Source organism: Centroberyx gerrardi, chromosome 14 (assembly GCF_048128805.1).
Source record: "Centroberyx gerrardi isolate f3 chromosome 14, fCenGer3.hap1.cur.20231027, whole genome shotgun sequence".
Lineage (NCBI taxonomy): Eukaryota > Metazoa > Chordata > Actinopteri > Beryciformes > Berycidae > Centroberyx > Centroberyx gerrardi.
The window spans coordinates 12,514,814-12,531,049 of record NC_136010.1 but is presented as its reverse complement, the minus strand read 5'-3'; the positions used below and the strand labels follow the sequence as shown (position 1 = coordinate 12,531,049).

Sequence of the window (16,236 nt, the reverse complement as noted above, 5' to 3'; positions counted from 1 at the left end):
GATCACAATATTTATTGTAAGCTCCTTACAATGTAACACTACACATAGCTTTAGGCTACATAAAATCTGGGTCTATAGGCCATGATGCATGGGAAACCATTTTCGAAAATGTAGATGAGCCAGGGGAAATTTGGCCATTTACTGTTATGAATAATACTCATGAAATAGTCCCAGTTGCTAATCCCCATCGCTGCTGAAGGCATAATGCTCATCTCCACTGCCTCATAAAAGTCAGTGTCTTCAGTATGGAGTCACCTAGAAAGCAGTGCTGGCTTAAAAGGGGTGACAGTGGCGTAGTGAGTAGCGTGACCACCCTCCAACCAGAGGACCCACATTCAGGCCCCCATGTTGGCAAGCACCCACCCTGCTGACGTGTCCTTGAACAACACACTGAATCCCCTGCAGTCTGACCAGCCGGTGGAGGGCAGCAAGGCAAAAGCTCCCTACGGGGGATCAATAAAGTATCACATTATTAAATTATTATTAAACCATACAACGTTGATGTTGCTGTTGGTGCTAGTTCAAGTTGCGGTGCCTCTTTACCTCCCATTGTGCAACCCATAGATTTGGCCCAGGGCTCTGTCTGCTTTTCAAAGCTGAACTGATGCCTGAAGGACCATATATACACTCACCGAGCACTTTATTAGGAACACCTTACTAATACTGGGTAGGTATCAGCTTTCAGCTCAGTGTCAACCAGCTACCAAAGTGCCATTCGCCTCCAGGTTGGACGTGTTGTGCATTCTGAGATGCTTTTCTGCTCACCACAGTTGTAAAGAGGTTATCTGAGTTACTGAAGCCTTTCTGTCAGCTCCAACCAGTCTGGCCATTCTCCTCTGACCTCTCTCATCAACAAGGCGTTTCCGTCCGCAGAACTGCCGCTCACTGGATGTTTTTTGTTTTTCGCACCATTCTGTGTAACCTCTAGAGACTGTTGTGCGTGAAAATCCCAGGAGATCAGCAGTTTCAGAAATACTCAAACCAGCCCGTCTGACACCAACAGCCATGCCACGGCCAAAGTCACTGAGATCACATTTTTTCCCCATTCTGATGTTTGATGTGAACATTAACTGAAGCTGCTGACCTGTATCTGCATGATCTTATGCATTGCACTGCTGCCACATGATTGGCTGATAGGATAATTGCATGAATAAGCAGGTGTACAGGTGTTCCTAATAAAGTGCTCGGTGAGTGTATATTTCCATGTTCTTCAGACCTGATGTTGGACCTGAAGAGGCACTCTTACACAGTTTGTTAATTTCAATGTATCTCATGAAACATGCTTATTTTATTTGGGCAAAAATATGCTTCTATGGCAGGATGTGCCTGTTTTCATCAACATGAATTACCACAAATTATGATTTTGTGTATTAAGGCCATTTTAGTAAATTCTTGCATAACTGTGTACAAATTGGGTTTGTGAGAAGCAAGTGGTTCATTCAGTTAAACCCAGTATCTGACATGCACTAGTATGTGAACAGTATACTTTGCTTTATATCTATCTTTTCCAAAAGCACCAATTTGTCTAAAACAGCAAATGCTATAAGCTTTGTTAGAAATGTGCAGTCTGCCCATGTAAGAGGCATATTACAGACAGTGCTATACTGACACCCTATAGCCAGACAAAAGGGGAACGCCCATGTGTCACAGTATCTGTCTGACATCTCATGTTGTCAGTCACATTTAAAGTCACCCTTTACCACAGTGTATGGTTAACTCTCTACAGCACCCCTTCTTCTCTCAAACTAATTAACTCTTGATATTCATCTAAACATTAGCTTTGTAAAAATAACTGCAAAATGGTTTTTGACTTATGGGAATTGACAGCTGTGAATAAAATGCTTTCCGTTTTCAAGTACAGAGAGCGGAAGATGACTCCTAGCCGACAAAACAAGAATGTCACTGTGGTGTCTGTCTGTGGTTGATGGGCAGGGTTTACAGAAAAAAAGATTCATGAAACTGTAGCTTGCAGTTCCTCTAATGCTCCCAAGTTTATGTCATGCAAACACAGTTAGAAAGTGAACATGCACATTGGTGAAATAAGATGATGTATTCTGGGATTACAGCAAGCCATTTGTAACTTTGGCTTCATTGCATAGGGTTTGGTTTGAGGTCTTCTTTGCTTTCAGTTTGATCAATCAATTCTAAAAATAACTAGAATAAATTTCAATTCTCAAAACACTTACTAATTGAATAGAAGAATAGGCATTTGAGATATTTTTTGTCAAATCTTTAAAATTTTAAACGTACGTTTGCACAATATTTGGTTTATACAACACCATTTTAGTGCTGATCAGCAATAACAAATTCATGTCGAGAAGACAAACATCTGAGTGTGGTTGGCCAACACATTTCCTGTTGCTTCAAAGAAAGCACGGCAGAGACAGGAAAGCTGCTGTCCTGAGGTAAGTTCAGAAATTAACTTCAATCACGCCCATGTACTTATTTCCTTTACTGACAGAAACTGTGCAGATATATGACTGAACTCGCTGACGATAGCTGTGCTCTGTGAATGCGTCACAGTCTCTACACATGTACAGCTCAATGGAAAATGTGGCTTATCAAGATCTTCAGCGTAATATGTAAGTTTCTAGGAAGTTGCACTTTTTGTAAAAACAATTTTCTCAATCTTTGTGATTTAGCAACATGTATTTACTGACAAAACATATTTTTAAATATTCATGTTAGAGTTAAAATGACCATAATTAATTCCCACAGAAATTTCATCATATTACATTTAAACTGTGTTGCATTAGGGTTTAATCAATCTATCAAGACCATGTCTTCAGCTAATTCAAGAAATAAAAAAGGAAATTTGGACTCCTGTCAAATATGTCTTATATAGCTGAAGCTAGAAAATTCAGAGCCGTAAATGAATCTGTCTCTTTTCAACAGCTCTCACTGCTCTTTGTGCAGCTCAGGATCCTGATAATGATGGTAAGAAAGGTTTTTTACACACTGTTTGACAAAACCTCAATGTTTCATGCCGCAGATGACAAATGATTTGGAATTTGCAATTTAAAGCTACTTGAGAACTTTCCCCCTGGGTCTTACAGATTGAAGCAGTTGGACTCAGATTCTTTAATGCCTATCACATTTCCTTGAGACAGAAAATAGTCTAAGACACAATAAAGCAGACACAAAATACAGAGGTTAAAAAAAAGCCCCAAAAAAAAGTAAAGTCAAGTGTTGTCACCATCAAGTGTTGTCACCACCGTGCCATGTTGCCAACACTCTGTCCAACCTCACCCTTATTCAACATAGTGAACTACAAGAAGTGGTGCAGCAGCTAAGTTCTGCAACATGTGCTCTTGACCCAATGCCTACTAAGTTGTTCAAAAATGTTTTCAGCTGTTTGGTAGATGATGTCCTTGAGATTGTCAATGCCTCCCTACTCTCTGGAATCTTCCCCACAGGTCTCAAACATGCTATTATAACACCATTGTTGAAAAAGAGTAATCTTGATCCATTTGTTTTTGAGAACTACAGACCAATCTCAAATCTTCCATTCCTGGGAAAAATTCTTGAAAAGGTTGTATATCAACAATTACATATGTATCTGTCACATAACAATTTGTTTGATGTTTACCAATCTGGTTTTAGAGTTAACCACAGTACAGAGACCGCCCTGGTCAGAGTTGTTAATGATCTCAAAATTAGCTCAGACAACCATAAAGTTTCTGTTCTGGTACTTCTTGACCTCAGTGCAGCCTTCGATACAGTTGACCATACAATTCTTCTTCAGCGCCTTGCACACTGTTTAGGCCTTAGAGGCACAGTTCTTAACTGGCTTTCTTCTTATCTTACTGGAAGATCTTTCTCTGTTTCTATTGGTAACTTTGAATCAGATAAAGTAGGCATTCCATATGGAGTCCTTCAAGGGTCGATTCTTGGTCCACTGTTGTTTAATTTGTATATGCTCCCACTTGGGTCCATCATTCAGCAATACAACATTTCATATCACTCCTATGCTGATGACACACAGTTATACATATCTGTTTCTACCAACTACCTTAGCCCAGTGAATGACCTCATCCAATGCATTGCTGATATCAAATATTGGATGGCCAAAAATTTGTTACAGCTAAATGATGACAAAACAGAGATTCTTTTAGTAGGTCCCACGGCTTTAAGGCACCAGATTCACTCTTTGTTATCTCCCCTGTCGGTAAAACCTTGTGAGCATGCCAAAAACTTGGGTGTGACTTTGGATGCTGATCTTAACTTCCAGAAGCACATATCTAACATCTCCAAGAATGCCTTTTATCATCTTAGGAATATATCTAAAGTTAGATGCTTCCTGTCACAGTCAGATTCTGAAAAGCTGGTTCATGCTTTTATTTCCAGTAGACTAGATTACTGTAATGCACTTTTTGCTGGACTGACAAAGCAGGTGTTAAATAAACTCCAGCTTATTCAGAATGCTGCAGCCAGAGTATTAACTAAAACCAAAAGGTTTGAAGACATCACTCCTATTTTAACTTCTCTTCACTGGCTCCCAGTAAAACAAAGAATTGATTCTATGAATGGCTTAGCTCCTTCCTACGTCGTTGACATGCTCACTGAATACACACCGGACAGATCCCTTAGATCATCAAATAAAGGTCTCCTCACTATACCTAGAATAAATTCTAAATCAGTTTATGGTGCCTTCAGTCATTATGGTCCTACTCTATGGAATTCTCTACCACATGAACTAAGGTCTGTAAGAAATAAAATTAATATTGTGCTTTTTTATATGGATAGTACACTCTGTTCTTGCTTTCCTTTGTCCTGGAAAGTGGAGTGTTTTTTGTTTCTACATACCATAATGATGTAATCAGTGCATGTATGCGTGTACGTGTACTATATATGGTTATGTGTGGTTTTGAGTGATTCTATAGGTGGACATGCAGTTAAAAGTCTGAACTAGTGGGTTGGTTTTGAGCCAAGTAGGTTTGGCTATGGGCCAAGATTTATAGTTTTGTTTACTTTAACCTATATAAGTGGATCCTGAACTCCTGTCTTTGTCACTTCTTTGTTGCTTGTTTGGAACACTGAACTGAACCATGCATGTCTGAATAAAGAATCCACAGAAGACTTTTGAACCTTGCTTAGTCATTTTGACCCACAACGGGTGAAGACAATTTTTGCATTTACAGGTCTGCTACAACAGTGTCTTCTTTTAAAAGCAGACTAAAAACATATCTCTTTTTGCAAGCTTTTAGTTAGGTTTAAAGTGTGTGGTTAACGGGAAAACTTTTATTTTAGAATCAGTATTATTACTATTATTCCCTTTTTAATAATAATAATAATACCTTCTTATCTTATTCCTTTTTATTGTAATACCTTCTTATCTTATATGTTTTTATCTTTTTTTATATGTTTTTATATATGTAATACCTTCTTATCTTATATGTTCCTATCTTATATGTTTTTGTCATGTATGATCTTTGTCTATTTTTTGCTTTTTATTTTGAAGCACATTGAGTCTACGCCTGTCGTATGAAATGTGCTATATAAATAAACTTGACTTGACTTGACCATAAACTAAATGAACTAAAGCGTGTTAGTGTGGTACAGTTTGGAATAACTGTACAGTTTTTAAACTTTGGGAATTCATTTGATTTGTTGAGTCCATAAAATGATAATGTCCTTCATAGACTTCATTTCAAGCTTAGACACCTGCAACGTGCTGTACTGAGGAAGCTAACACAAGGTACTGAATTAGACAGTTGGGAACTGAACCTGATGAATGTATTTTATTGTCATGGCTGTTAATATAACTACAAGCACAGGCTTCCCAGCAATAAGTAATCCAGTTCCATATTTCATTATACTGTGGTAGTATTATGTTTTCAACTGGCTCTATTTGCCTGTTTTCTGAACTGTATCATCCATGTAATGTCCTAGTTTTTGTCCTAAAGTGTGTTGTTTTATTATTGTATTGTTGTATTGTGCAGTATTATATTTACTCTTTTCAATACATAGCATTCTCCCTGTCTATGTAAAGTCTATTGAATTGATTTTCAATTTAATTAGCTTTAAATTCAACACAGGTTCCATCCACAGTGGTTTCTCTATCAAGGTTTCATACATGGACATAGAAGTAGACTGTTACTGCTATCACTGTTTAAATATCCACTTGTGATATTGTTAAAGCACAAGTGTTGGCTGTCGTAATGTAAATGCTGCCCTCCATGCCCCTGCTTTCCCCAGCCTCCACTCTGCTCCCAATGTTGAGTGTGACTCTGACTCTGTCTCTGGATCCACCTGCTGGCCAGATTTATCAAGGGGAGAGGGCTAGCTACTATGGACTTGTAAATCTGTAAATTCACACAACTTAGATTTACACATATCTGTAAATCTATTGATAGTCAATATTGCGAGAAGTCTTTCTAGCCAATAGGAATTTGGTGCTAGCATGATCAAGATGTCTTTAATCTTAAATATTTTTGTACTGCTATTTCCTATTCTATGCTGATGCAAAGGCTCCATTAGATTCACTAACATCTTACATCTTTAATGTCAAAACCATTGTGAGTTTTCCATTTGTTGCATACTTCCAGACCCACCCAAACCATCTCTGAAGCTGAAGACACGCTGGTTGGATGTGTTCCAAACTGAGAAAGTGGAGCTGAGCTGTGAAGTTACTGGCAGCTCTGACTGGACTTTTACCTGGTACAGAGATGCACAGGAGCTCCGTAATGAATCAACCCTGTACCTGGGTGCAGGGGGATCATCGCTCACCATCACTTCAGTCAGTCCAACACATCGAGGACTCTACACCTGTAAAGGTCATCAGAAAACCGGGAACATCAGCTCTGCACTCAGCAACACAACTGATATCAGAGTTTATGGTGAGTTCTGTAAAACATTTGATTTGTCTCAGCTAGTTTAAAAATACACCATTACTTGTTTATTGTTTATTTTTATTTGCCATGTTCTTTAATCTGACAAAAGACAATACACTTGCATATCTTTGTAGCAGACACTGTTGTTCTGAGTGTTGTTTAACGTGAAGTGAAGAGACATAGTAGGCAGATGCACAGTATCTTTTCTGTTCCTAGAATACAAAGAATGTTTTACTGTTTGCTGTCTAAGACTTTTGATATTGTAATGATACATTATGATGTCACTGACATATCAGACAAAATTTGGATTAATACATTATCATGTAGCATAGATGTAATTGTGGTTTTACATATAAAGGCTCTTCAAGTAATGAACTAATGACCTGGGGTGAACTGTCCTTTCCATTTAGACAACAAACCCAAACCAACACTGAGCAAGGATCCTGGCTTTAAGCAGATATATGTTGGAGAAGCAGTGTCCATCAGCTGTAGGGTTGGTGTGTCGTCTGGCTGGGAGTATCTGTGGTACAAAGACGGAAAACAACTCTCCACTTCTGACAACAGTAAAGACAGTTATATCATCAGCTCTCCTGCTCTCTCTGATGGTGGGAAATACACATGCAAGGCCACCAGAGGAACAGCAGCGTTCCTCACAGAGGACAGTGAAGAACTGACTCTAGATATTATTGGTAGGTAGAAACAATTATTTTAAATTATTTTAAGTGTTATGTTTTAGGAAAATATGGCTAAATCTTTTTTGTAAATGTGTAAAATGCTGATCCTCATCTATATGCAGATGACATGGTCATTTACTGTCGTCCTGCTATCCTCACTGAAGCCTTTAAAAACCTCCAAGCTGATTTTAAAACTGTACAAGCTACTCTATTTCATTTTAAACTTATTCTTAATGCTCAGAAGACAAAACCTATATTGTATACCAACTCAAAAACTAGGCCAAAATATCTTATACCTGTTGTTACTACAAGACAAAGTGACTAAGTCCTGTCTTTTGAGTATTTAGGAATTTTAATTGATGACTGCCTTTCCTTTAGGCCACATATTCAGCTCCTTTCCACAAAACTAAAACTGACATTGGGATTTTATTTTAGGAACAAGTCATGTTTTTTCTTTTGCAACTATAAAGAAACTGGTCACTGCCACTTGTATGCCAGTGCTTAATTAGACCATTTGCCCAAGGGAATCAGTTAGGTTCTCTAACACCTTACATCTTTAATGTCAAAACCATTGTGAGTTTTCCATTTGTTGCATACTTCCAGACCCACCCAAACCATCTCTGAAGCTGAAGACACGCTGGTTGGATGTGTTCCAAACTGAGAAAGTGGAGCTGAGCTGTGAAGTTACTGGCAGCTCTGACTGGACTTTTACCTGGTACAGAGATGCACAGGAGCTCCGTAATGACCCAACCCTGTCCCGGGGTGCAGGGGGATCATCGCTCACCATCACTTCAGTCAGTCCAACACATCGAGGACTCTACACCTGTAAAGGTCATCACAAAACCAGGAAAATCAGCTCTGCACTCAGTATCACAACTGATATCAGAGTTTATGGTGAGTTCTAATGCTTCTGTAAAACATTTAATAAATTTGTCTCAGCTATCTTAAAAATAGATGATTACCTGTTCATTTTTTTTAATTTTAATTTGCAATGTTCTTTAATCTAATCTGATGAAAGACATTACACTTGCATATCTTTGTAGCAGACACTTGGTTTGAGTGTTGTTTAACACCAAATGCTAACATGAAGTGAAGAGACATAGTAGGCAGATGCACAGTATCGTTTCTGTTCCTAGAATACAAAGAATGTTTTACTGTTTGCTGTCTAAGACTTTTGATATTGTAATGATACATTATATGTCATTGACATATCAGACAAAATGTGGATTAATACATTATCATATAATGTAGATGTAATTGTGGTTTTACATATAAATGCTCTTCAAGTAATGAACTAATGACCTGGGGTGAACTGTCCTTTCCATTTAGACAACAAACCCAAACCAACACTGAGCAAGGATCCTGGCTTTAAGCAGATATATGTTGGAGAAGCAGTGTCCATCAGCTGTAGGGTTGGTGTGTCGTCTGGCTGGGAGTATCTGTGGTACAAAGACGGAAAACAACTCTCCACTTCTGACAACAGTAAAGACAGTTATATCATCAGCTCTCCTGCTCTCTCTGATGGTGGGAAATACACATGCAAGGCCACCAGAGGAACAGCAGCGTTCCTCACAGAGGACAGTGAAGAACTGACTCTAGATATTATTGGTAGGTAGAAACAATTATTTTAAATTATTTTAAGTGTTATGTTTTAGGAAAATATGACTAAATCTTTTTTGTAAATGTGTAAAATGCTGATCCTCATCTATATGCAGATGACATGGTCATTTACTGTCGTCCTGCTATCCTCACTGAAGCCTTTAAAAACCTCCAAGCTGATTTTAAAACTGTACAAGCTACTCTATTTCATTTTAAACTTATTCTTAATGCTCACAAGACAAAACCTATATTGTATATATCAACTCAAAAACTAGGCCAAAATATCTTATACCTGTTGTTACTAGAAGACAAAGTGACTAAGTCCTGCCTTTTGAGTGTTTAGGAATTTTAATTGATGACTGCCTTTCCTTTAGGCCACATATTCAGCTCCTTTCCACAAAACTAAAACTGACATTGGGATTTTATTTTAGGAACAAGTCAGGTTTTTTCTTTTGCAACTATAAAGAAACTGGTCACTGCCACTTGTATGCCAGTGCTTAATTAGGCCATTTGCCCATGGGAATCAGTTAGGTTCTCTAACACCTTACATCTTTAATATCAAAACCATTGTGAGTTTTCCATTTGTTGCATACTTCCAGACCCACCCAAACCATCTCTGAAGCTGAAGACACGCTGGTTGGATGTGTTCCAAACTGAGAAAGTGGAGCTGAGCTGTGAAGTTACTGGCAGCTCTGACTGGACTTTTACCTGGTACAGAGATGCACAGGAGCTCCGTAATGAATCAACCCTGTACCTGGGTGCAGGGGGATCATCACTCACCATCACTTCAGTCAGTCCAACACATCGAGGACTCTACACCTGTAAAGGTCATCACAAAACCAGGAAAATCAGCTCTGCACTCAGCAACACAACTGATATCAAAGTTTATGGTGAGTTCTAATGCTTCTGTAAAACATTTAATACATTTGTCTCAGCTAGCAGACACTGTTGTTCTGAGTGTTGTTTAACGTGAAGTGAAGAGACATAGTAGGCAGATGCACAGTATCGTTTCTGTTCCTAGAATACAAAGAATGTTTTACTGTTTGCTGTCTAAGACTTTTGATATTGTAATGATACATTATGATGTCACTGACATATCAGACAAAATTTGGATTAATACATTATCATATAGTGTAGATGTAATTGTGGTTTTACATATAAAGGCTCTTCAAGTAATGAACTAATGACCTGGGGTGAACTGTCCTTTCCATTTAGACAACAAACCCAAACCAACACTGAGCAAGGATCCTGGCTTTAAGCAGATATATGTTGGAGAAGCAGTGTCCATCAGCTGTAGGGTTGGTGTGTCGTCTGGCTGGGAGTATCTGTGGTACAAAGACGGAAAACAACTCTCCACTTCTGACAACAGTAAAGACAGTTATATCATCAGCTCTCCTGCTCTCTCTGATGGCGGGAAATACACATGCAAGGCCACCAGAGGAACAGCAGCGTTCCTCACAGAGGACAGTGAAGAACTGACTCTAGATATTATTGGTAGGTAGAAACAATTATTTTAAATTATTTTAAGTGTTATGTTTTAGGAAAATATGACTAAATCTTTTTTGTAAATGTGTAAAATGCTGATCCTCATCTATATGCAGATGACATGGTCATTTACTGTCGTCCTGCTATCCTCACTGAAGCCTTTAAAAACCTCCAAGCTGATTTTAAAACTGTACAAGCTACTCTATTTCATTTTAAACTTATTCTTAATGCTCACAAGACAAAACCTATATTGTATATATCAACTCAAAAACTAGGCCAAAATATCTTATACCTGTTGTTACTAGAAGACAAAGTGACTAAGTCCTGTCTTTTGAGTGTTTAGGAATTTTAATTGATGACTGCCTTTCCTTTAGGCCACATATTCAGCTCCTTTCCACAAAACTAAAACTGACATTGGGATTTTATTTTAGGAACAAGTCATGTTTTTTCTTTTGCAACTATAAAGAAACTGGTCACTGCCACTTGTATGCCAGTGCTTAATTAGGCCATTTGCCCATGGGAATCAGTTAGGTTCTCTAACACCTTATATCTTTAATATTAAAACCATTGTGAGTTTTCCATTTGTTGCATACTTCCAGACCCGCCCAAACCATCTCTGAAGCTGAAGACACGCTGGTGGGATGTGTTCCAAACTGAGAAAGTGGAGCTGAGCTGTGAAGTTACTGGCAGCTCTGACTGGACTTTTACCTGGTACAGAGATGCACAGGAGCTCCGTAATGACCCAACCCTGTCCCGGGGTGCAGGGGGATCATCGCTCACCATCACTTCAGTCAGTCCAACACATCAAGGACTCTACACCTGTAAAGGTCATCACAAAACCAGGAAAATCAGCTCTGCACTCAGCAACACAACTGATATCAAAGTTTATGGTGAGTTCTAATGCTTCTGTAAAACATTTAATAAATTTGTCTCAGCTAGCAGACACTGTTGTTCTGAGTGTTGTTTAACGTGAAGTGAAGAGACATAGTAGGCAGATGCACAGTATCGTTTCTGTTCCTAGAATACAAAGAATGTTTTACTGTTTGCTGTCTAAGACTTTTGATATTGTAATGATACATTATGATGTCACTGACATATCAGACAAAATTTGGATTAATACATTATCATATAGTGTAGATGTAATTGTGGTTACATAAAGGCTCTTCAAGTAATGAACTACAGTAGTAATGACCTGGGGTGAACTGTCCTTTCCATTTAGACAACAAACCCAAACCAACACTGAGCAAGGATCCTGGCTTTAAGCAGATATATGTTGGAGAAGCAGTGTCCATCAGCTGTAGGGTTGGTGTGTCGTCTGGCTGGGAGTATCTGTGGTACAAAGACGGAAAACAACTCTCCACTTCTGACAACAGTAAAGACAGTTATATCATCAGCTCTCCTGCTCTCTCTGATGGTGGGAAATACACATGCAAGGCCACCAGAGGAACAGCAGCGTTCCTCACAGAGGACAGTGAAGAACTGACTCTAGATATTATTGGTAGGTAGAAACAAGTATTTAAAATTATTTGTGTTATGTTTTAGGAAAATATATTGCTTTTTTGTGTATATATGTAAAATGCTGATCTTGCTGATGAGATTTATCAATCTCATGTTCAATTATTGATCAGTTATTATAACTACCAATAACAATGCATTGGATAGTATTAAGGGAGATGTCTTTACAGCACCCAGAATTTTCTTTTTTTAACGAAATATAATGTTCACAAAATAATATATATTGCTGTTTTTTATGTAGATATTCCTTTTCCATCTCTGGAGCTACAGACACCATGGCCTGATGTGTTTCTCTCTGAGAGAGTGGAGATGAGCTGTGGGATTCAAGGCAGCTCTGAGTGGACTTATACATGGTACAGAAATGAACAGAAACTCAGTGTTGACCAGAATGTGTCCCTTGGTGCGGAGGGATCATCTCTCATGGTGTTCTTTGCTAAGAAAGAATACGCGGGAGGGTACACCTGTAGCGGACAACACAAAAACAGGCCTGTAAAAACCGAACTCAGCAACGCACTCCTTCTCACTGTTTATCGTGAGTATTCTGTAAGACTCAGAATAACTTGTCCTCTTCTGGTTACTGTTCGTTGTACAAATAGCACAACAATTGATGATATCACAAAAAATAAACACACACATTTCTTTTGTTTTGGGTATTTAGCGAACAAGCCTAAGCCCTTGATGACTCAAGATCCAAGTGATGAAAAGGTGTATACTGAAGAGTCCGTGTCCTTTGGCTGTACAGTCAGTGTCGCATCTGGCTGGGAGTATCTATGGTACAAAAATAAAGTGCTACTCCCTACCAGTGGAAATAGTTTTAACATCCCTACTGCTACTTCATTGAACAATGGGACTTACCGGTGCATGGCGAGGAGAGGCACAGTATTCAATACAGAGTACAGTGAGGAACGGATTCTACGCATATCTGGTGAGCCAAAGAAGAAAAAACTTTTTGTTGTCATGTTTTGATGTGTATTACATAGGAGCAATAATGTGGAAATATATAACATGATATTTCTAAGGATATGAAAAGGGCTAATGTATCTGTTTCTCTTTAGAAATTCCTGTACCACTCTTGAAGCTAATGACCCCGTGGCTGGATGTGTTCCCCACTGAGAGTGTAGAGTTGAGTTGTGGCGTTCAGAGCAACTCTGACTGGTTTTATCACTGGTACAGAGGCAGTGAGCAGCTCCAAGTTGATCATTCAATTTATCTGACCTCGGATGGAGCTACTCTATCCATCCGCTCTGCTTCAGACTCACACCAAGGACAATACAAATGTAGGGGACGACACAAGAGCAGGTCTGTCAGCACCAAGACCAGTTCTGAACTTACACTCCAAGTCTATGGTGAGATTTTTATTTTTTAATTGAGTGACGCAGCACTTCAGAGGAATACTTTGACATTTTGAATTGTATATTGTTATTTTTCTTCACCAGACACTGGAAGAGGGGAGAGAGATTCTATAATAAGGAATGTTAGTAATTTTAGGAAAACTGTACATATTGGACATTTTTTTTGATGCTGGTGAAGAAATATAACCTCAAAATGTCAAAGTATCCCTTTAAGACAGAAAGGCCAGTTGCTCCTTGCACTGGAAAATGCAGTGTAATCTACATCAAAGTATTACTATAATATATTGATGACAATGGCATGATTACCTACCCTCAGATAAGATGCCCCAGGCTGTACTGATGCAGAATCCAGAGCACAAGGAGATGTACATTAAGGAATCACTGTCCTTCAGATGTGAAGTTAATGTCTCCTCTGGATGGGAGTATCTGTGGTTCCACGATAGCAAACAACTCCCCATGTCTGGAAATTATCATGACATCAACTCTGCCGTCAAACCAAATAGCGGATCATATCAATGCCAAGCGAAAAGAGGCCAGAACAAAGCATTCCAGACGGACTTAAGCCAGCCTCTAAACCTTCACATTCAAGGTAAGCTTCTGTTGACTTACATTTGTCTGTAAGTATGCAGGTGTTGAATGAGTCCATCTAATTTCCGACTGTGGTTCTGCAGTGCGTCCATGGGCGGTCATGACCCTGTTAACTGGCTGGTCAGAAGTCTTCTCCACCGACAGCCTAGTGCTCAGATGTGAGGTGCAGGGAAGCCAAGACCTCTGGAACTACACATGGTATGATCCAAAGCTCCAGTTCACGCTCTGGAATGAAGTGGAATAAATGCGTATCTCATGTGTATTGTGTGTAATCTCACCTCTTTGAACATTCAAACATGCAAAATTGTACAGGATCAGAGAGGAACAAAAAATCGACCAGGCTCACTCTGAAAAACACACAGTCACACCCCAGGATAACCCGAACCAGAGCCAATACATCTGCCAGGGTACCCGCAGCGGGAGGCCATCTTTTTCTACAAAGAGCGAGCCCTTCAAGACCAAGAACCTCCGTGAGTATTACTGGGGTCAGCTAGGAAGAGAGGGTAGGAAGGGTGGGGAGTCTGTGTGAGGATTGCTCTGGAAATACATGAATTATATTGCTTAGACTATAATTATATCTCCCTGATGAGATGAAGTACAAATGTTATCTCTTCTCTCTCACTGTCATTCTCTCTGTCTCTCTCACCTCTTTCTGTAGTTCTGAAGAGAAGGGTGCTTCTCGCCATCTCTGGCTGTCTCTTCTTTGGCATCATCGCCGTCTTTCTTGGATGCATCGCCCTCAGACTGACCCGCAAACCAGGTTTTGCTTTACCTTTTTGGGAGTTTTTCAGTGCATGCGCTCTATAAAAATAAGCATTTTTAAATGTGACAATAGCATAGTGGCATCCTGATAGCTTCATTTAACATCAACCTATGTACTGCATGTAGACTACACAATCTTTTATGAGAATATCTTTCACCTCAAATGACACACATAGGTCATGGCCTCTGTAGCCACAATGAGGTGACATACTCTTATTTATACTATATTTCTAGCTGAGAATGGAAATAAGCCAGAAGAGGCCAACCTGTTTCTCACCATGGCTGAGCTGAAGGCACGTGATGGTATGTTGACATCTGAAGTCTAACTGGGGCATGTGGTTTCTGTGACTGCTTCTGCATATTTTACAGATATAGGCAGCACCATCAGGGACTCATTTTAGAGCTATTTCTGAAACTCCTGCATGTGAAACTATCACTGATATTTCCAAGTGAATCAGGCCTGCACTTAACACCTTTTATATACATTTTTTTCCCCCTCATATATGGCTTTGTATTTATTGTAAGTACCTTCCTCGCTCCTACAGGTGCACCCTGTCCACTGGCTGAGTATGTCACTGAGGCAGCACCGACTGCTTCAAGTAAAGGTAAATAACCTAGACAACAGTAATGCAGTTGATGGAAAAAATGATTAATATGATAAAAATGACCTTAAGTCCCTCAGTTCATCTTTTACCTGACCATTTATCTTTGCCTGGTTGTGAATCTGTGTGTACGTGTGGGTTTTTTTTTTTTTTGCAATCTCACTTGCAGGTGGGGATGACAATGGCACAATTTGCAGTGAGTCAACACCCCTACCCATAACCTCCCAGGAGGACCAAGGTATTACAGCCATATTACAAATGCACTTACATTCTCTCGAAGCATTCTCTCTATGATGACGGGCACGTTGCCAGTTCCTTCACACGCATAATGTAATATTGATCCATCTCTCCACATCTCCCTCTCTCTTTCTCTCTAGCTGTGACACCTGAGAGCCTTGATACAGCAGACAGCAATGGTGGGCTGTTGTCCTTCAAAGAATGACTCACTGACCATGTATATCCATCATTTTAGCAGATAATTATTAAAAACTGTGTACACATTTCTTCTGCATTGAACAGTACCCATGGTTGCACATTACATATTGCTGAGATCTGTAAATGTCTTTTTTTATTCACATTATTATTATTATTTGTATTGTTGAATTTAGTGCTATATTATAAAGAAGTTTTACTGTAAGCCACTGTTTAATATGTAACGGACCATTATTCATGAAATAAGCATACATCTCAAGTGTTATCAGCAGTTTATCAGACATGTAGACCATCAGTTCTGCCTTATAGCTAATTTTTCAATTCTTTGAACAAACACCAGATGTCAGTAGATATAATTTAGCCTTCTCCAATGTTTGGAGAATGCCTTTTTAAT

General features: G+C 39.1%; 1 protein-coding gene and 1 long non-coding RNA gene across 2 annotated transcripts; both read left to right on the top strand.

Moving 5' to 3' along the window:
- The first annotated feature begins 625 nt into the window (after positions 1–625).
- On the top strand, positions 626–1,897 carry LOC144542331 (uncharacterized). Its single transcript, XR_013507188.1, has 2 exons — positions 626–667; positions 701–1,897. It is a non-coding gene; the product is annotated as an uncharacterized LOC144542331 (long non-coding RNA).
- Positions 1,898–2,457: 560 nt separating this feature from the next.
- Positions 2,458–16,209, top strand: LOC139923741 (hemicentin-1). The gene is made up of 20 exons (XM_078288292.1): positions 2,458–2,582; positions 2,896–2,937; positions 6,549–6,839; positions 7,244–7,522; positions 8,111–8,401; positions 8,837–9,115; positions 9,706–9,996; positions 10,322–10,600; positions 11,191–11,481; positions 11,811–12,089; positions 12,348–12,638; positions 12,765–13,031; positions 13,162–13,452; positions 14,130–14,244; positions 14,359–14,516; positions 14,705–14,806; positions 15,043–15,111; positions 15,354–15,413; positions 15,580–15,648; positions 15,788–16,209. Exons 1-20 carry the CDS (start codon positions 2,513–2,515, stop codon positions 15,850–15,852), a joined length of 3,879 nt encoding a protein of 1,292 aa, XP_078144418.1. The 5' UTR covers positions 2,458–2,512; the 3' UTR covers positions 15,853–16,209.
- The last annotated feature ends 27 nt before the right edge of the window (positions 16,210–16,236 follow it).

Bases quoted from the DNA above. Each gene is read 5' to 3' on its own strand.
- LOC139923741 (XM_078288292.1), top strand. From the start codon at position 2,513: ATGCGTCACAGTCTCTACACATGTACAGCTCAATGGAAAATGTGGCTT. The intron at 15,112-15,353 runs GTATGTTGACAT...TCGCTCCTACAG, and splicing joins TGAGCTGAAGGCACGTGATG to GTGCACCCTGTCCACTGGCT. The intron at 15,414-15,579 runs GTAAATAACCTA...TCTCACTTGCAG, and splicing joins ACCGACTGCTTCAAGTAAAG to GTGGGGATGACAATGGCACA.